Source organism: Pyxicephalus adspersus, chromosome 6 (genome assembly GCF_032062135.1).
Source record: "Pyxicephalus adspersus chromosome 6, UCB_Pads_2.0, whole genome shotgun sequence".
Lineage (NCBI taxonomy): Eukaryota > Metazoa > Chordata > Amphibia > Anura > Pyxicephalidae > Pyxicephalus > Pyxicephalus adspersus.
This window is the reverse complement of record NC_092863.1, coordinates 9,917,874-9,938,823: the sequence shown is the minus strand read 5'-3', so window position 1 is coordinate 9,938,823 and position 20,950 is coordinate 9,917,874. Positions and strand designations below refer to the sequence as shown.

The 20,950-nt window shown below is 36.5% G+C and overlaps 1 protein-coding gene and 1 long non-coding RNA gene across 4 annotated transcripts in view; one reads left to right on the top strand and one right to left on the bottom strand.

Annotated features, from left to right (window-relative positions):
- The window catches only part of CDH26 (cadherin 26), a 59,495-nt gene extending 39,044 nt beyond the window's left edge, over nucleotides 1-20,451 (top strand). For all 3 annotated transcript variants that reach the window (XM_072414470.1, XM_072414471.1, XM_072414469.1), the window contains 18 exons: nucleotides 438-494; nucleotides 2,982-3,098; nucleotides 3,916-4,074; nucleotides 4,771-4,918; nucleotides 5,688-5,854; nucleotides 6,215-6,346; nucleotides 7,127-7,312; nucleotides 8,629-8,900; nucleotides 9,330-9,472; nucleotides 10,712-10,945; nucleotides 11,478-11,699; nucleotides 11,781-11,905; nucleotides 12,342-12,398; nucleotides 14,319-14,387; nucleotides 14,495-14,545; nucleotides 16,384-16,455; nucleotides 17,518-17,562; nucleotides 20,063-20,451. In XM_072414470.1, coding sequence (XP_072270571.1) covers nucleotides 438-494; nucleotides 2,982-3,098; nucleotides 3,916-4,074; nucleotides 4,771-4,918; nucleotides 5,688-5,854; nucleotides 6,215-6,346; nucleotides 7,127-7,312; nucleotides 8,629-8,900; nucleotides 9,330-9,472; nucleotides 10,712-10,945; nucleotides 11,478-11,699; nucleotides 11,781-11,905; nucleotides 12,342-12,398; nucleotides 14,319-14,387; nucleotides 14,495-14,545; nucleotides 16,384-16,455; nucleotides 17,518-17,562; nucleotides 20,063-20,173 — 2,367 coding nt within the window. In that variant the 3' untranslated portion in view covers nucleotides 20,174-20,451. The remainder of the gene's footprint in view (nucleotides 1-437; nucleotides 495-2,981; nucleotides 3,099-3,915; nucleotides 4,075-4,770; nucleotides 4,919-5,687; nucleotides 5,855-6,214; nucleotides 6,347-7,126; nucleotides 7,313-8,628; nucleotides 8,901-9,329; nucleotides 9,473-10,711; nucleotides 10,946-11,477; nucleotides 11,700-11,780; nucleotides 11,906-12,341; nucleotides 12,399-14,318; nucleotides 14,388-14,494; nucleotides 14,546-16,383; nucleotides 16,456-17,517; nucleotides 17,563-20,062) is intronic.
- Nucleotides 10,947-15,063, bottom strand: LOC140333074 (uncharacterized). The gene is made up of 2 exons (XR_011921276.1): nucleotides 14,078-15,063; nucleotides 10,947-11,816 (listed from the first exon to the last, which is right to left on the bottom strand). It is a non-coding gene; the product is annotated as an uncharacterized lncRNA (long non-coding RNA).
- Nucleotides 20,452-20,950: the final 499 nt, after the last annotated feature.

Genomic DNA, 20,950 nt, shown 5'->3' with positions numbered 1-20,950 from the left:
TTTTTAAAGCAAAGTGGCAAAATTACAACATGCAGTGGCAAAGTCCTGACTAGGTAACACCTTGCTTTTGGTTTTTCAGTGCTAGAATTTTTAGGCCAGCTTCCAAAAGCTTTTTACATGTCACTCAATTTTTCTAGTTAAATAAGATGGTCATGACTTGTACGGACATTTCAAAAAATACATTCTATGAACTCTTGATACTTCATATGATTTTAGAAAATAAAAGTCACACCTTCATAAAGGCATTTGGTATAAAGCAGAGATAAAAATGACTTCCAATTATATCTTGGTATTGTATCCAAGAGAAATATAAAATTCACTGGGGGATTGACCCTTTCCATAAATGACCATACCAATGTTATCTGGCGCAGAACTTATTTATTAAAAGGTGTCTTTATAAAAATATATGTGTATAATGCTTTTTTTTTCTTCATCAGGTGGTAACGGCCCATGTACAGCAACAACAAGGAGGGGTCCAGACACGCAGAAAGCGGGTATGTATATTACAGCCTTATTAATAAGTAACATATAGGTCTAGGTGTGACTGCAAGGTTATCGGCTGAGGTATTCACACCCGTGCAGAATTACTGTACAGATACAAAATGTGGATTTACATCAAATATATAATATTGCTAGAGCTGTGACATGATCTTTGTCTTAATCTGGCTAATCTCAGCTGCAGAAAGCATTTTCATGTCTTTGGGCACCTGGGAGTACCAATGGCTGCAAAATGTCTCAGTTTTAAAAACCTTGTTTGATTATTATTGTTTGCACTGAACTATGGAAATAGCAGCATGCATTTTATTTTTCCTAGCTCCATACCATGAACAAACAGCTTCCAGGAGATCAGATGACACGTAATTGCAAACTCTTATGTTTACATATTAACCGGACAATTATCCTTTTCTGCTAATAACCTCTGTTGCCCTTGTCAGGGAGCACAATGAAGTCATGTCTGTATTCTTATTATTCCAGGTCCTCTGCATGAAAGCAGGCAGCTATATCAGCTGATGGTACCTATGGGTGTGTAGGGGGCATAAGGGGCACTGAAAGAAATACAACATCCTTCCTTGTTCTCCAATAGTGTTGAATTTGCTTCTGTGCCCATGGAGAAGCAAAGTTCTGAAAAATATTATTTCTCCTTTTTACAACACCTATTAGTTGACTTACTTTCTGTGGGACATTTTTGTTCATGGTAGCTGATTGTTATGGAAATCGGCATTTACATCAGGTCACAGAATATCTTCCTGTTGGCAACTGTTCTGTTAGTGACAAGATCTGCCCCTCTGTTTATAAAAATACTGTCACTAGTGAGCATAGTCTGTGATTAATTTGTGCACTGATATCAGTTCAGTTTGCATGTTTTGCTAAGTGAACATTCTGTCCTGAAAAGGTCACCTGTGCTGACTTTAGTTTAATAATGTCTAACTTTGCTGGGAGAAATATAAAGGTTGCTATTGCTGACCTATTCCTGAAAATGCATGCTGCCTTATTGTATATTCATTTTCTGATTATAGAGGTCCTTAAGGCGATGACCTTTAAAAGATATTCAGACCAGGAATTCTGACATGACTGAATGTCTGCCTTTTCAGATCAGCATTTCCTAAATCATTGATAATCATGTCCACAAAGAAACAAACATTTTTCTGAAGGTGGTCAGCAAACAAAGGTTTTCCCTATGTGAATTCAGATACAAATATTGACTGGAACAGACGGGGCATTCTTGAAGTTGTACCAAGAATTTGTAGAAATGAGCAGTACTAATGCCAACAGTTTGTTAGACATCCCTAATGTGTTGACAGAACTTCACTTCTTGAACCTCCTGTCTAACTTTCTGTTTTAAAGATAATTGACTTCTTCAAAGATTTAGGCTACGTACACATGTCCGATGATTCTCATCCAATTATCGCTTCAGGACGAGAATGTGACGTGTGTACAGAGCTTGTCCAACGTCATTCATGGATTTATCCTAGCAGATCCATTATTGACGGCCGACTGCGATACAAGTAAAGGGGAGAGAACTCAGCATGGTGCCGCTTGCTTATTCTCTCTCCATAGAGCTCTGCATAACAGCTCTGCATATTTCATTTTTTAATTCTACAAAAATCAAATGTGCGTACACAGACTTAAGGTGCGTACACACTTCCAATTTTTATCGTTCAAAACGAATGACGAACGATCGATTGGGCAAAAATCGTTCGTAAAAAAAGTAACCAACGACGCCGACGAACGAGGAAAGTCGTTGGAAACGAACGACCGGACCGGCGGATCGGATTGGACGACGATCGTTGAACATCGTTCGTGTGTACGGTCGTTCGTTGATCGTCCATGATCTGAGCATGCGTAATGAACGAACGTTCGTTCACTTTCCTGTCGTGCACATAGTTCCTCTATCGCTCAAACGATCGTATCTATTGTGTGTACAATATCTACGAATGATCGTGTCGTTATCTCTATGTACAGGATCGGTCCTATACGATCGTTCGTGTATATCGTGCAGGATCGTTCATCGTTCGTTTTCCAACGATAATAATTGGAAGTGTGTACGTAGCTTTAGAGTTGATTTTGAAAGATTATTTGATTATATGACTGTTTTTTAAGTGTGTGTAGGAGCACCCCCTAGTGTTCATTTTGCTTTGTAACATATTGCGTTTCTCATACTTATGGAACATTAGATTTTAATAAAAATATGCCAAATTTGATCTCAAGAAACAGCCAGATAGTTTTACAAAAAGAAGTGAAATAGTAGAAAAAACACATAAGAATAGCATTGATAAAAAATATTAATAAAATAGGATTAAATGATTAGGGCAGTAGGAATGAACTAATAAGATGGCAAGTAGCAATAAAAGCACATTGTGGTGGTGGAAGTAGGAAAATGTTTTATTTCTTTGTATAACAATCTATGCTGGTTAATTAATATCATTTAATTCATAAATCTGACGACTTATAATATCCATTTTCCTTGTCTTCTCAATTAGCATGTAAATCCAGCAGGAAGCTCAGTTCTACTGCGCCGTTCCAAGAGAAGATGGGTCCTCACTACAATCGTCTTGGAAGAGAATGATCCTGGACCCTTTCCAAAGAAAGCTGGAGATGTAAGGAAAAAAAACTCAATAACTTTTTCTTAAAGTTTGCTGCCAAGCCTGTAGCTGTATGTATTAAGGAAGCCTTCTCTAACTAAAAAGCAGGATTATGTGATTTTGATGAAAATACAAATATGGCAAAAAAACAGATATATAATTGATCATCAATTCATCCATTTTCGTTACTAAATTAGAGCAGCTGTATGCAGTCATATAGCTCATACTTAGTGGAGTGCAGCTTCCTTTTACCTTGTTACTATATGTTAAGTTTGTAATTACATGGGGTAATCATATATTTGATATCAGATATATGTTACACATACTCTACCTGCTTTTATAGTACAGTGATTGGACCTTCTTATTCCTCTTGTGTAAGTATTATATAGAAAGCAGAAACATGTACATTACCTGGACATTTTACGGACATGTAACTGTGTGCAGATATGCAGTGGGTATCTACCCACCATAACCCTTCCCTAGGGTTTAGCAGTGGTGGTAGTATTACCTGGTTTGCCCCTATGATAGTAAGGAGTCAGTTGCATTTTTCTTCTAATGTTTTTGAAATGAGTATCCTAATTTTGAGATGTTTGACTGGTGTATTGTTATAGCTTGTCCAGGAAGAATTGTTAGATCTTTGTCATTAATTTTATTTATTTGAAAGTCATATGTTGTTGTTCATCTATGGGAAAAAGGGTATATTGTACCAAACAAGAGCGATGAAAAGAAACCTATATGTCTGAGAATTGCAATGAAAGATAACAATGGAGTCCTTATGTGACATTTTTGTGTTATATGCTGTTCTTATCTCACAACTGTGCATTGTTTCCAGCTCTTCAATGACCGGGCAGAAAACTACTCCATCAAGTATCTGATCAGTGGTCCTGGAGTGGATCAAGCCCCAGAAATAGGCTTGTTTCATATTAATGATCTCAATGGGGAGGTGTTTGTAAACCGAGCTATCGACAGGGAGAAGACACCCATGTTTGTTGTGAGTATGATTACCACAAAGCAATATATATCTCATAATACACAACCCTCTGGCCATGTCCTAATAATTCTTAACTGGAATCAGACACTTTATAGGACAATAGTGCTTTCAGCCCATAAAATGTTGTTTCAGAACGTCTGAAAATAACACGTTTATGTGTAATTGTACTTTAATTTCATTATTTGAGTCTAACACATTTGATACAGATTGTCTGTGGCATAATACCGAGACATATGTGATATTTGGGATGAGCAATTCTTAGTGTATGATCTAGCACAGAAGAATCTGTTCCAACAAAGACAAAATTAGAACCCCTAATTATGCTTTTGCTCCAGGTCAGTGACGCATATTGTGCTGAAGTCATGTCCTTAAGTAGATAGGTCAAGCAACAAAATTCAAGACTTGGTCGACATCTATTAAATAGATTGCCATTTTTATCTTCAGAGTTTCTCCCTAGTTAGGTGAAGACAGCAAAAACCTAATGGAAGGGTTTTAATCTTTCCCTGGTCAATACAAAACTAAAAATAAACTATGTGGCCAGACAAACTATTTAACATTCAGTGTTTAAAGTTTAGTGTTCAGCACCAGAAATCATGTAAATTAAAGCGTGTGCAGCTATGTTTTGAACCCTTATTCTTTTTTCAAACTTTTGGCCATGAGCGTCACCCTGTTACCTCTATTTTAATATCCATACAGGTACATTTTGATGTTGCAGAAAGATTAACTGGGACCATACTGGACAGATCTCTAATTTTTAATGTAGAAGTGAGGGACCAGAATGACAACACTCCCAGATTTTCCCAAAGCATTTATAATTTCACATTGAAAGAGACCACCAAGTTTGGTAAGTTTTTTACATCACATTGATGGAATAGTATTCTGCTTTATGGCTTAGTTTTTTTTTTTAATAGATCTTTGTAGAAGAACATCTCTACCCCAATATGTTAGAAACGATTTTAGCTAAATCATCCATTTTGTTTTGAACTTAAAAAAAAAGATTTCATTCTCTTTATAGGGGTTTTCTGTTCTACCCATATGTGTATGAATATATCTGCCTAGTAGTAGACAGGTATGTCCCCTACTGTCTGCAAACATGAACTTTCTATGTATGTACAGAATCATGTTCCAGATGCTGCTGGTCTGTGAACTCTATCAACTAAAAGGATTTAGTCAGAATGGAGATATGGAAGCTGCTCATGTAGGCTTGTTTTTTCTTGTTTTTGGGATCTTAGTATGATGCTGGTTTTGTTACTTGTGCGTCTCTGTCAGGAATATGGCATATGGATTAGGGATTTTCACATTTCTCAGGCGGTGTGCTTGTTAAATGTCAGGGCATTAGCTAGTAAAGTCTGGATGATGATAAAGTAAAGTACTGATCCCTGCATATTAGTAACTTATCTCTGGTTCATTTTAATTTACATAGAGTAGCTTTTTTTAGCTTTGGAACAACCCATGGTGCCAGATAGAGCTTGACCAAGTGTGACAATGTCTATAATCAATGGGTCCATGTTGTGTAACTTGGCTTACCTTTATTTAACAAGATATACATTAATATACAGCGGTGTATTGGTCACAAACAACATTGTATAAGTGGACATTCCCTTTCATTTCAGATAGTCCAGTTTTCCAGGTCATAGCAACAGATGACGACAAAGAAGACAGCCCAAATTCTGACATTTATTATTACTTAATCAAGCAGATACCTGAACTTCCAAATGTCAAATTCACTGTTGATCCTAAAAATGGACTGATTCGTGGGGAAGGCTGCTTAAATTATGAGGTGGGTAGTTCATTTTTATTTTTATTATCATTAAGATTATTACACAAATTATCTACACAAGAATTACCCATGAAATGAAGCATAAAACAGAAAGTAGCAGGGTAGTCTTGCATGGAAGAGCTTACAGAAAATGTGGAATTGAGATAAAAGGAACATAGGTCTATTTTGTATTAAAGACAGGTATGTAGGTATTGTAATAAAGCTAAATTTTCTATTACAGAATAACAGTATAATAGGAATATAAGAGTAACAGCCATTCTAATAAAATGGTGTATTGTTAGTCCTATTTTTTCTATTTTGTGTCCCCAGAAGATTTATGGTAGAATTTCCATCTATAGTCTAATTACTGTTTATTTACAGGCCTCAAACTTTATCAGACTAATTGTGGGGGCCAAAGACAAAGGAGCCGTGCCTTTATCCAACTCAACTACTGTTAACATACGCATTCAAGATGGGAATAACAATTTGCCAATGTTCACTGGTGGTAATAACGTGAGTATTTTATAGAAGAAGAATCTGGTTTTCACTCCGCACCTGCTATTTTATCAACTATGTCATGTAAAAGGCAGCAATATAGTTATAGCCTTACCGTCATCGATTTATTTTATAATGGCAACTTTTGAGATTAGATGTGATATGTTCTGTACTATGCAATGACAACACAGAATCCATCACACTGTCCTTTGTTGATTCTCTAGTGTGTGTGTGTGTTGGATTGATTTTATGCTTGTATATGTGTGGTATGGTATACAGGATAGGAGTTAAGATTTTACATGCTATGGTGCTATATCCTGCATATTACTTAAACTTTGCATTATTTTTCAACCGTTTATCACTGTGTGTAATCATTACCTGTAAAATTACCATAAAGGAACAAGATACATGTTGATGCTGTGGTGATCAGAGGTTATAATACATGCCAGGAACACTGCAGCACACTATCTCTATAAAGACTGCGCCCAATGACTATGTAAAAAAATTACAGCCTGTTTGCTATCATAAAACAAAACGGGCATGGTTACTGCCTTACTATTTTGTGTCAGTAATGTTGGCAAAATATATATATATATATACACAACTGGAAGGGAGAGGAAGTTGTTGATGACCTTTAATACAACCTAAAAGCAACCTGTTTTAACAAAGTGGGCGCCACATAATTTTGTTGGTTGAGTTGGGTGGAGAGCACTGTAAGCAGAGATCACCCAACCCATGGTCACCTGCAGTGTTATTGGAGTTTACTGTGCTGTGCTAATAACACATCTTCCTTTTCAGTATGAACTATCAGTTCGGGAGGGAGAGCTGAAGAATGAGATTCTGCGATTAAAAGTAGAAGATAAGGATACACCAAAAACTCCAGCCTGGACAGCAAAGTACAAAATATTGACTGGAAATGAGAATGAAAATTATAATGTGACCACTGATCCAGAAACAAATGAGGGAATTCTCAACATTATAAAGGTAAGATTGAAACAACATTCTGCTCTTATAAAAAACAAAAAAAAAAAAATTCAGTTCAGTCAATTCAGTCACTAAAATGAAGAAATAGAAGGCTCTGACAGTCTAGATTCATTCATTTCTGTACACATGGCTTTGATGTCGCATGAATTTCTGTACTAATAGTTTAGTGCGAGTAACATGCGCTTCACATAAATTGATATAAATTTATCATATATGACAGGTAAACATTTCCCAGTGCTTTTGTCCCTAAACCTTTGTTTGAAAAGCCTTAGTGTGGATCTGAGGGGCACCCCCAAGGCCTGTCATCCTAAAGTCTTGTAGGGAGATGCGCTGCGTGTTGTAGCAGCTGATGTAGTTCCATGTACAAGAGGGTCATTTTATGTTTTGCACGAATTACAGTTACAGTCAGACATTGTAGGACACACATATGTAACAGATGTAAATATGTGTAAACTAAAGTACAAAATTTGCATTATTATTGTAAACGACTTGTATCCAAGTAAACCTATCCTTGCCAAAGATTAACTAGCATTATCATCACAAAACCATAAGATTTGTTAATGGCTTTAGTGAATTCCAAATTGGTACACTTATGTTTTGGACAATCTTAATGAATATACGTGAAAAAAATAATTTTTGCGGACTTGGGTGATTGAGATAAATTTGGCAAGCTTTTTAGGTTGACTTTTATAGAGTAAAAACAATGTTTAAAATGTCCCTAAAGAGAAACCATGGAGATTGACAGTTTTATTGATCCACAAAAAATCTATTCTATTTTACTGTAGATTATACTACATAAATGTTCACAAACTAAGACACATTATCCTTACATCAGATTGGCACATAAACACAGCCCACTCACCCTGCCCAGTTCAAAATATTATATAGGTACCAATGTCCAGGTCACTGAGGTGGATGGTAGCATGTGCTGGTTAACATGAAATTAGCATGAAAGACTCCCAAGGTGTGTTATCACCCCATTTACCAAACCATAGATCTCAAAATTGCTAAATCAGTTATTCTGTGGTGAGGAAAGATTGATTTTTAATTGCTACACAGAATGTACATCCCAAAAAAGCAGCACACACGTTCCTTAAATATATTAAGTTCCAGAAAGTTTAAAATCAAGATCGTTATGGTTGATAATGGTAAATTCTCAGAAACAAAATAATATTCCCCAATGTACTATTGTGGTCAGTGTAGATGAAATCTTTGACTGGTGTGGTCTTCTAAAAGCCTGGGACATATAGGTAGTTAAAAAAATTAACTTTATTGACTTGTTTTTCTATAAATGACCAATACCTTATTTTTTGCAGCCTTTGGATTTTGAAGGAACCCCCACTAAAAAACTTGTTATAACAGTTGAGAATGAAGAACCATACTATTCATGTGAAAATAACAAACTCAGAATGGACAAGGCAGTCACATTTTCAAGTGTAACTGTCTCAATCAATGTGATCGACTCAAATGATGCTCCTGTTTTCACTCCTAAAGTAAAAGTAATTCGTGTAAAAGAAGGTGAAAAGGCTGGGGCTGTCCTGGGGACATTCAACGCAACTGACTCAGACAAGATTCCCAACAAAATCAGGTAGAGTATCTGCACTGGTATGAAACAAACCCTAAAATATACCATATAATATAATGTTAACCGACCATGGAAGCTCTCACAGTAGTTGGAAGCAGAATTTGGGAGTGACTTTATTTAGTATCTGGACACGTTATGTCACTGTGATTCGACTTCAGGAGGACTGAACTATCCTTTTGTATTATTAGATTAAGTATGACTTTATAGGGAAATATTCTATACTACTAGATACCAACAGAGACCATGACACCTCATCTTGCAGAAATACAAAAATCTTATACTAATACATCATTACTGATTTCAGAGCCAGGTAAGCAACAATAAGTAAAATTGCTTGTATAAAAAAGGGTATTGTAGTAGAAAGGAGTTTCTGTAGAAACCGAAGGGTAATGAGCATGAAGTAACTTATAAAGTTTCCCATTTCTTTGATAGGTATAAAATAGCAAACGACCCTGCAGGTTGGATGAAGGTGGACGAAAATACTGGTGTTGTTTCCACATTACAGGAACTGGACGCAGAATCTCCTTTTCTTAACGGAACTAAGTACACAGCGTTGGTCTATGCTATAGATGACGGTAGGCAAGGCCAAGTATTTCATAGCTGATCTTTTATTGGTTTGCCTTTTAGAGATTCAATAATTGAAAGTAAATAGAGCAGGGTTTTCTTATTTATTCCTTATTATTCAATTAGATGTTCATATGCTTTCACTCAATCTCTGTCCATTCTTGTTTATAACTGTAGGCCCTCTAACATCATCTGTACAACATTTATCTATTGTTCTAGTCTGAGGACAAATGAAAGAAAAATTCTTCACTGTTAAAGAGACAATTTTTCTGAAGGAGCATAGAATAGAATACCACACACATTTGAATGCCTGGTACCTTACTTCTTTCTGTAGTACCTTCTGACAGTCCCTTTCCCTGCATTGATATGGGGCAAGCAGATACAATCTCAGGGTTTGGTGGGTATTCTTGATATTTGGAAGACCTTTCGACAATGGTATGCCTTCAATACAGAGGATTGCGGTGGTGTCATCATTGGGACAGGCACATATTTTCAAAATCACACAATACAGCCACAGGAAATGTTGGCATCGTGCCTGACAACAGTGTTTAGCGTTAGCCAATAAAACCAGAATAAGGGATTCCAACATTCCTCCAACTTCATAAAAATGCCGTACATACAATAATACATTCTAATACCTAAAACTAAGCCACCTTCATGGTAATATCTTGTTCTGTTTATCACATGAAATGTTTTTAAATTTATTCATGAATGTTAAATGTTTGGGGTTCACCTTTGATTTTATTTCAGTTTTATATAAAGCAAAACGAGGATTCACAACCAACAATCTTTGATTTTAGGGTACAAGGGCCTCCTGTATATGGGATATCCCTATATTTGCTTTGTGGTCTCGGTAAAAGAAAATTAGGGAACATTACTGCAAGCGGGAACCAACAGAAAAATTTTATTTTTTTTACTTGTTTTCCATGCTTTCTGGACCCTGATTGGATATGTTACCTCCTATTTCCTGTGTCCTTCCTGGGACAGGAAAGGAGAGGACTTCTCCTCATTGGGAATGCAAGGATAGTAAAACTTCCACCCTATCCATACCATTGCAAAAAATGTGCATAGAGGTTATTTGGAAAACCGTTAAACAAAAGACATGAAATAATCAACCACAGCCAATATGAAACCCTATTCTGTCCTCTTTAAGCTACTAAGAGAATATTGGATTGGTTGTTACTGGTTACTGTAAAAAAGTAGAATGGTATAAAATACATTGTCATTACCCATTATTTCCCTCTGCACAGGTGACCCTCCAGCTACAGGAACTGGTACAATATTTCTCTATGTTTCTGATATAAATGACAACACACCGGAATTAGTCACTCCATATACCTACAAATGCGATCATCAGCTGGACGTTCCCTTCACTGTTGAGGCTACAGACAAAGATAAGGACCCATTTGCTGGACCATTCAGGTTTGACATTCCTGATCATTCTAGAAGTATGACTGAAACTTGGAAAGTCAAGCAAGTCTCTGGTGAGTGTGTTTTGTGCCTTTTTATGTATTTTATATATATTTCACATTAACAAATCTCATGACACACAGAATATCTTTCACCAAACAAGCATACCATACTGTCTAATGTACATACACACACACAGACCCTTATAGGAAGAAAATAACTTTAGATTTTAGTCACAGTTCCTTAAATACATATTTAAAAAAAAAAAACACTGAAAATTTTGTTTAGATTTTGATTAGTCATGGGGCATAGTTAAAAAATCGTCTGTGTCCCTCTGAGGACATTTACCGTCACTTTCTGTGTCCTGCAGACAGAACAGGGAGTGCAAGAAACGCTTGTAACCACATTAGCTCCACAGCTATACACTACCAATGGACCAGAGCAATTTTTACATTACTTAAGTGATACATTTATCAGTTATAGGACAAATATGGCTTTCTTTTGGTGATCCGGTCTTAAAAATATGATTTTTTTGTGTTTTTGAGAAAAAAAAGAACAAAAGAAACTTGTACTATGTGTATAATTATCACATCTGTTTGTTTTCAGATAACTCTGCAGAAATTGTAATGCTAAAAAGCCTAGCAAAAGGGAACTACACCATTCCATTCGATATTTATGATAGACAGGGCACATACAGAAGCCAAGTCCTGAATGTCAGGGTGTGCTACTGCCCAGACCAGATGAACTGTGAGAAGATGGCGCCGGCATCATATCAGTTGGGGGGTGGGGCAATTGGAGCCATCTTTGGAGCTTTGTTACTGTTCTTGTGTAAGTATGAGGTGGGTTGGTGTCCTGGAGCTTGTTGACTGCTTGATGTTCATCTTCTGACTTATGTTTCTTCTTTGCTAGTGGCAATATGTTTGCTCATCTGCTTCCTCTGCGGTTCTGGGAAAAAAAAGCATATGTTACCAAATGATGAAGGAAACCAAACTCTTATCAAGTATAATGAAGAGGGAGGAAGTGCACTGTCCCAGGTAAGTCATTAAATTTCTCAATGAGAATAAAGCATACTAGGACATCACTTGTCTCATTGACACTAAAGAACCAGTCTCTGAGTGTGTAGCAAACAGTGCACCCTGCAGAGATTTTCCCCACCTCAATACAGCTTGTCACAAATGATGCAACTCCTGCGACTGGGGTGTGTACTTTTTTCTGCATGTTGTGTTCCTTTTTCACACACAGTTCTACAATTATAAAATGTATTACTATGAACTCACTCAAATCTCTGGAGGAAAGAAACATGTCAACTGCCTGTGACAGCTAATCATTTTCCAGCTGTCATTTTCTAATGAAGAAGATCAGCTGGAATCTGGCTGCTTTAGGCAACACAAACATAATATTTTAATACCTTAGCCTCCAATACTTAATTACCAATATAATGCAAGTCATTTTTTATGTTTAATACAACAGGCAAGCCCAGTTACTCTGATTGTTGCTGGAAATGGTACCAATGATTACGGCATAAAGGTAAGAATATTTTATTTGTAAAATATATTATCCTGCAATATATTCTTAAAAATACAATGTGATCTTAAAACATTACACATGTGATCCGTACAAGTCCTGCAAAAGTGCAAACTGCAGGAGCCTATAGAAAGCAATGAATAATCTTCTTTAAATGAATCTTATTTCTGGAATAATAATTGGAACATTACCGCATAGTACAACAGACTAATAAAGAGAACCAATTTCCTGCAGCTATCTGGAATTGTTTTAGTAGTGTAGTTTTTACCTCCCAGGGTGACTTTGTTACTTACCTCTAATTACTCCTAAGAGTGGCTGCTATTAGGTGCAAATGTAGTTTGCTTACTATTTTCTGCCTAAAAGTATACTTTGTCACCTAGTTTGTAAAACGCTAAATGTGGGAATGCTATTCAAATGCTATGGGTGATTATGCTGTCTGCCATATTACTTTAATTATCACTTTGCTTTGTTATCCAAAGATTTATGGTGCACCTATCCACAGTATATATAACCTAGTGCATCAGTGAGGAGGAGCACCACAGGAGGATACAGCCCTATATAGTCACAATATGTGCTGCAACATATGTACAATTTATTCAGTGCTTCATTTATTGATGTGTATTCACAACTGCACAGATGTTTGTCATGTATAAACTCTGAGAACATTTCTGACCACTTTACATAAGACCTTTTTACCACTTATTTACTACTGAGAAATAAAACTGACCCTATTGTCATATAGCTTCTTCCACAATGCAATGGTTAAATGCTTATTTTTGTGTAATGTGAATATAAAAAGCAGTTATACTTTACCTTATCCCTCACTCCTCTAGCAGCCAGTAATCTCCTCTAACACTGCAGGTTGTGGTCAGGCTCTCTGCATTCTCAATTACAGTGCTTATCCTGAATTGTACAGAGCAGAAGAGAGCAAGAAAAGCAAGTTTGGGGGATTAGTTGTACACTTGGAAGGAGGCATAAAACAAGTGTTACAACTTTTTATGTACCTCCTCAATAGAAATACACTTTTAACTTTTGCAGTGCAGGATTCACTGAAGTGCTCAGTTTGTTACCAAGAAGTTCGGATTTAAATATATGTAGCTGTAAAATAGACAGTGCAGGACCACCTGGACTCCATGGTTGGGCAGTTGGTTATACCTAGCCTAATATTTGAAAGCCATCCTTGTACCTTCCTTGCTTTTGGCTCCTAGAGGCAACTGAGCATGAAAATTAAGCAGATCCTTCTAATGTTATTGTATCTTGCCACTTGTAGCCCAATAACATCTGGAGAACTACAAATGGCCCAGCTGCAATATGCTGTGTGTTCCAGATGCTGCAAATGATGACCTTCCAGCTATCACAAAGCAGCTGATCAAGCTGAGACTTGTACTTCTACAACAGCTGAAAAGCTACAGGTCGCCTGGGGACATAATGTTAATATAGAGCCATGTTATACAAGTTCTTTCCTATTTTATTCTTTGGTAGTTTTCCCTCCCTCCTGTGGCTGTGAAGCTGCCATTACATTATGTTACCCTGAGTAGTTCCACAACAAACTCACAGTTATACAGCAAATTGGGAGATGCATGTTTGAAAAGTACTATTTCTACATAAAAGTAAACCCCTCATTCCAATTTAAAACTACAAGTTTCAGTAAAGTTCCATTTAGCAGCTAGCAACCTAGTTACCTGCTGACGATATCTGTCTGGGCCACCAGTGTCAGGATATCTCTCAGCATTCTTTCAGCCACCATAATGTGCCAAATGATGGTGTCACCTTTCCTCAAGTCCCCAGAATGACAGATAAATAAAAAAATTAGAAGAGAATTGGGTTAAGACGGAGTGCCCGTACATTACAAAAACATTAGTTTTGACTGAGATTGGTCGGTATTATTGAAATCGGTAATCTGTAATATTTTCTTTGTTTTAGGAAAATGAAGCAGTGAAGCGAGTGATGTCTAATAGTTTGTCTCAATCACAATATCAACAGAGGGAAGGAGTGAGTAATTCCTATGGTTATAGCAATAACACAACCTAACTATACATTATCAAAAAGACACCAGGAATCTAGTACAGAATAAAAAAAAGTTTCCTATTTTCATTTAGGAAAGTGTTGGAGGAATGAAGACGCGGGGACAGTATCAGTTCTGGGAGACTGTGAGTATTAATTGTATCTGTACATCCCGTATACTAATTCTGCTCAAATATGAACCTACCTCATTAAACCTAAACCAATACATTTACTCCTTACTTATATCATGATAGGACTATTAGAATCTGCCTTGACTACTGACATCTTGGTTACAGTAGATCTTTTCTTTTTAGGATTTGGATAGAGCAGTGAGGGGGTTGGAACATCTGTCAGTTTTTGTTTTTTTCTGCCCGTGAGAAGATTTTTTTTCTCTAATTGACTAGTGTCACTTGAAATCCAAATCTTTGAGATGCTACCAGAAAAAAAACAAAGTGCAATCTTCCAATGGGGACACTTGTTCCTTTGACAACTATCCCAGAGGCAATATTCCCTAATGAGGAATGATATCTTCTCAGTTTCCTTTGAGGCTACAGGACAGGAAGTGAAAGGAAATCTCCCTACTCAGACAATGATAAGAAAAATACTGACAGTGCTTTTAACTGATCCCTACTATATTTTTAGTTTGTTCTAGATGGATACATTACTTGACTACATAGCTTGTTCTAGATGGATACATTACTACATAGCTTGACTACGGCTTTCAGCAGCAGTAATCATGGAACTGAGCAGGTATAAAGTGATCAGTTTTAGCTGTCAGGTCCAGGTCATGTGACCCTCTGCTTTTCTATACAACAACCTCTGTTTAGGCAAGTTAGAAAAAATAGGTCCACGAAGTTTGTTTAACATTTTTTTTATTCATTGGTATTTCTAAAATGATGATCTATAGATGCTTTTCAATTGCCACCATTAAACAATTTTAGGTACCGTAGGTAACGAACCAGCACAAAATTTTAAGGCTAGATGTGGTTATATATAACCTCGAGGTAACTCATCTTGAATATTTACTGAAAAGGTAGAGATTTTATTGTATTTGTATAGACTAAAATTAGTTTACCAGTTAGTGTATTTTTTACTAAATTTTTAGGTCTGAACACACAAATATCATGCAAAAAATAAAGATAAAAAAAGAGGGGGTGCTAATTTTTGCATCTGTAAAACACTGCAGTACTTAAACTGAAAACTGATGACACTGGATGTATTTATAAATTATTCCCTATCAATTTGACCTAGATTCACCCACAACTTGTAAAGGGCATTGTATATAGCATTTACTATTGTGGCTGTGCACTTTTGTATTAAGGTGGATTTCCTAAGTGGCAGAATGAATAATAGTTTTTACATGTATTGAAATGAACAATGTAGGGATTTGAATGGCTGTGAGCAAACATGCAGTAGAATTGACATGGGAAAAATAATAAATATATCTCCTAAGAGTCTTTTCATGGCAATAACTAAAAATTGAGCTTAAAATTGCATTGTTTTTTTTTTTGCATGTCTGTAAACATATCATCCATGGTTTTTGTATATATACCAATCCTATTTACTTGACTACACCTGAGAAGCCCCCTTTGTGATAGCATTGTGCAGGTTTCTGTTCTTAAAGGTGACTAAAAGCTTCTATTATGGCCAAGAGATGAGGAAACCAAGGTTCCCTTTGCTTCCTCTGTTCTCCTGTCTGCACTTGGTTTTAAAGTGATATTTTTAGCAGGGAATTTGCTACCAGTCCCCATTTTAAAACAGTCGCTGGTAGTAAATAGATTAACCTATATATTGGCTGTCTTTGGGGTACTGTGTCAAAATCTTTGCTAAATCCAAGTATAATAAAATAAATCACAGCAACTCTTTTGTTTTTTTGCATAACAGTTCTAGTTCCCTTAAAACCACATGGTAAACCTTATATGAGATTTTAGTACTCGGTTTATTTTGAGATCACTCGTAATCTAATGAGACCTTTCATTAACAGGACGGTGTTGGTGTGGGGGTGGCAGCTGGAGCTGGTGCAAGGCGTCTGACACAAAATGGAACTTGGACGCAAGTAAGACAGTTTTGCGGCTGAACTTGTTCTTCTACCTTTATAGGGGAGTTGGGGAATACTGACTTCGCTGTAAAGTTACTTTTCAAAAGAACTGATTATTTTTCTGAGACAATAATCACCAGAGACTCTTCTTGGTATCTTGCATTGCTAATGTCTCCTGCTCACTACAGGTCTGCAGAATGTTTTTGTTTTAAATAAGATGTCTGTGTAGCTTGCAATCATTTTTTTTATTTGGACTACTGGATGCCTATTGAAATCTAAATGTATTGCACATGAAACAAGTTTGCAGAATATAGAGTGAAGAACTTATGATCTGAGATCAGTGACTCTGTACTGAAACCATAGGATCATGACTTTCTAGACAACAGATCAGTAATAGCCATCATGTTATTTTTTTCTCAGTACAGCTTTGATTTGAATAGTCATGGAAACAAACAGAAAATATGGAAATCGAATGTTTTAGGCAGGTTAGAACCGATGCAAACGACCAGAAATAAGCATTTTAGGGGATGAGCTTGATCATTTACCATTTACTTATGTTATCCCATCTAACCATACATGTGTATAGAGAGCATCCACCAAAATCACTTTAGCATTTAGAACTCTGCTTTGACACAGTTCCAATGTCTCTCCTATATTGATTTCATAAAGGTTTTTTTTAGCTATTTATTCTGATTTCTGACACTTTATTGTAGTACAGTGAACTGTTGACCAATTGTAAATATTAGAAGAGGCAGATGTACTAAAAATATGTTGCAGAATGGACTTTTTACAGATTTTACCTTAAACAGCCTTTATACACATCTACTGTCAGATAGGTTAGCATATGAAACAGCAAGGATCTCAATAATTACATCAATGTATAGGCACAACGTAGTGTGCTATAACCAAGTTATATTTCATCTGCAGACTAATATAATCTTCCTATCGGTACTCCTAAAACACTTATAAAGTCCTAGCCATTCAAACTCAATATTTAGGCTTACCAAATATATGGCATTGAAACAGATAATGTGTAGTTTATGTTGTACAGGTAACATAATTATGATTGCATTTTTTTAGCAGAGTCAAGGAACCCCGGGAGTATTAGACACCAGTTACACATCCGTGAGTATCTAGCATAATGTTTACCAATCTATGGTCTGTTATTTACATTTTTATGTTAAAAAAAAGATAATTGTGAGAAAATTCAGAAAAATAATAACCTTTAAAACCTAGTTTGTAGAGATGGTATTGGCTGGTGGAACATTGGGTATTCTTACCCTGGTAATAATTTCCTATAACCTGCTCTCCTTTGTAGGAGGCCTCAGGGTTTACTCATATGGTGGTCATATACTGGATTAGTATTAGTATTAGTTTGTAGTGCTTAGATTGGAACTGCCTATTTTGCAAACTGAATTTTCTATTATTTATGTGTATACCATGAGGAAAGGGATAAATTTACAATAATAAAACATATTCAGACACATTATATACTTGTTTGTACTACCAATCAGCAGCTAAGAGGTTATTCGTACCTTGTCAGCAAAAAAAGAGTAACTATCCTCAATAGCTTGTCAGCAGCTTACTCAGCAGAACCTAACAACTCCCTAGCGGCTCAATCATAAATTCTTCTCTAGAGCCGGGACAACATGGAAAATATACACCACCATCCTCACAGAGAGAGACAGAGGTAAACAGAGAGAGAGAGATGGGTAAAGATGTAGAAAAAGAGGTAAAGAGACGGAGAGAGAGAAAAAGAGGTAAAGGGACATAGTGGTAAAAAAAAGAGGTAGAAAGAAAAAAAGATATACATAGAGAGAGAAAGGTAAGGAGATAAAAGTTAAGATAGAGAGTAAGAGAGAGATTTAAAAAGAAAAACGGGGCAAAAAGGGAGAAGTAATAAGAAAGAGCGAGAAAGACAAAGGTAAAGAGACAGAGAAAGATATGTAAAAGGAAAGAGGAAAAGAGAGAAAGAAATAAAAATAAAGCTAGAAAGAGAGAGAGAAGTAAGGAAAAGAGGGGGACAAAAAGAGAGGAAATTCGTTTGTGTGTGTGAGAAAGAGGGAGAGAGCAGGAGGCAGAGAGAGAGAGAGAGAATGGGTAAAGAGAGAAAGAAAGAGACCATGGTAAGGAGAGAGATAAAGAAAGGTAAAATTAGAGAGAAAAGGAGAAAAGGAGAGAGTTAAAGATAGGGAGATAGAGAGGTAAGCAGACAGAAAGAGACAGAAACAAAGAAGTGAAGAAACAGAAAGAGACCACGGTAAAGAGAGGAATAGGGGTAAATTAAGAGGTAAAGATAGAGAGGTAAACAGAACAAAAGAAAGAAGTAATAGAAAGGGAGAGAGAGATAAATAGAGAAAGAAAGAAATAGTGGTAAAGAGAGAGAGAGAGTGAAAGGGGAGTAAATAGAGAAGTAATGTAATAAAAAGGAAAGGGGTAAAGAGAGAGAAAGAAAGGTAGAGGTAAAGTGAGTAAGGGGGGTAGGATAGAGAGCAGTTTTATATTAGGCCCACTGAGGCAGTTTGGGTGGCAGAGTGACCTTGGATGGTGCATTGAGTGTTGTGTGACTTCATTACTACAAACAAATGGCTGAAAAAAAGACCAATTGGGACCCTTTGTTTCAATGTTATTGTTTTTAAAGGGTACCACTAATGTTGACTAACTTCTAAAGGGAAAAGGAAAGCAAGACCCCAGCTATAATAATTTTGGACTAAATGTTCAATTTTCCTTGTTGTTGTTTAATTGTCCTTACCATATATAACCATCCACATTTTCTTTGGTTTTTCATAAAATATAGTGCAATAGATGAATATTCCATCTCTTTGCAGTACTTGGTGTTACCACTAGATGTCACAAAAGTGTAGGAAATGAATGTCTCTCCTAAGCTTTGGTAGTATACAATCCATGGACCAAAAACAACCAGTTCACTTAAAGCAGCTATAATCAATTTATCCATTTAAGCCTCCAGGCCACTCACTGGTTAAGCTCTTAATCCAGTTGAGTTTTCTTTGGAGGAGCTGCCTGTCCTATTTGTATTTTCTCACAGGGGACAGCTAAAAAGAACATTAGGACGTTAAGAGTGTACAAATATGTCATGGATAGGTTTTCTGAAGAATAAAAACCCTTCCACAAGAGAAATTTAGACGCCTAAACACAGAAAGATTGATCTCAGATCAGAGGGGCAGAAGACCCTTGTGTTTTTCATAATATATCCCAAAATCAAAGCATTCCTTTAAGAATTCTTTTCTCCTACAGCATTGCTGAATGCAAATAATAGGTTCACATGAATTGCCAGATGTTTGAATAAAACTGAATGTGGACAGAAATAGGGAAATATTTTTACATATGCATAGTTTACTTTCAGCATTTGATACAATAAAATTGTCATTTAAGCAGTAAGTTGCCCTTCTCCAGACACAAACGAAATAACAATGCGGAAGAGCAGTGGTTGTAGGGTTCTACACATTCTGTATTTGAAATCCAAAGAATTAAAACCGATCAATAAAAGTGCAAACTTCATGTAATGAGTGGCTGCAACAAGAAAGAGTTCAATGTCTTTGTTCTGCAGATTATTAGTTGATCAACTAAATAATTCAATATCTCCTCTGTATTTTCATGCTTTCAGGTTTGGGATTTTGCAGTCAGCTCAGTTTCTAACATTCAAACACTAACCATGAATGGCTGTATTTGCATTCAGCAATGCTGTTGCATACGCCTTGCCTTAGATTTACTCTAAAACTTATGCCATCTGCCACCCACCCAAACCCACTTTCCCCACCACTCTGTACAGCTGCCAGGGAGAGATGAGAAATACCTGGTACTTTAGGGTATGGTGGAGTCTTTGTGTTTCCTCCCATGTGATAACTGGTGCTTTCATCAAACTCATCATTCCATTTACCGTCCTTCTTACTACTTCAATGTGGTTTACAGAGCAGCAGCCCGCTATCTGGATAACTCAATGCAAAACCCAAAGAAACAAAGCATATGAACTTTCAACAAAGAGTTGCCATTGGACCAAGACTGGACACCGCTGCTTAATCTTCAGGGAACAGCCAACACCATGTCCCAACCCCATCACTGACCGCTGAGCCATAACAGCGGACATTTCTCATGACCACGTATACACACACATGCCATCAATTACTGGAATTAAAATATGATCTTCCAAAACTATGGAGGAGATGCCTTATATATAATTACGAGTACCACTTGGTTCAGGGTTTGATGCCTAATTGGTTAGAGTTTTAGAGACCTGGATTGAAATCTCTATACCAGGCATTAGTAAAATCATCATCAATAACCTGCATGACCTACCTTTACAATTTGTCAATAAGCTGACTCAGTGGTTTATTACATCAATCCGGTTGCCGTTTTGGTGACCTGAATTAAAATCTCCACAGCAGGCATTAATGCAATCATCAATGACTCTATGACCTGAAAAGATTTATCTCTACGTGTTGTCAACCTGCTGGTTTACTATGTTAACCTGGCTGTCCTTTTAGAGGCCTGATTT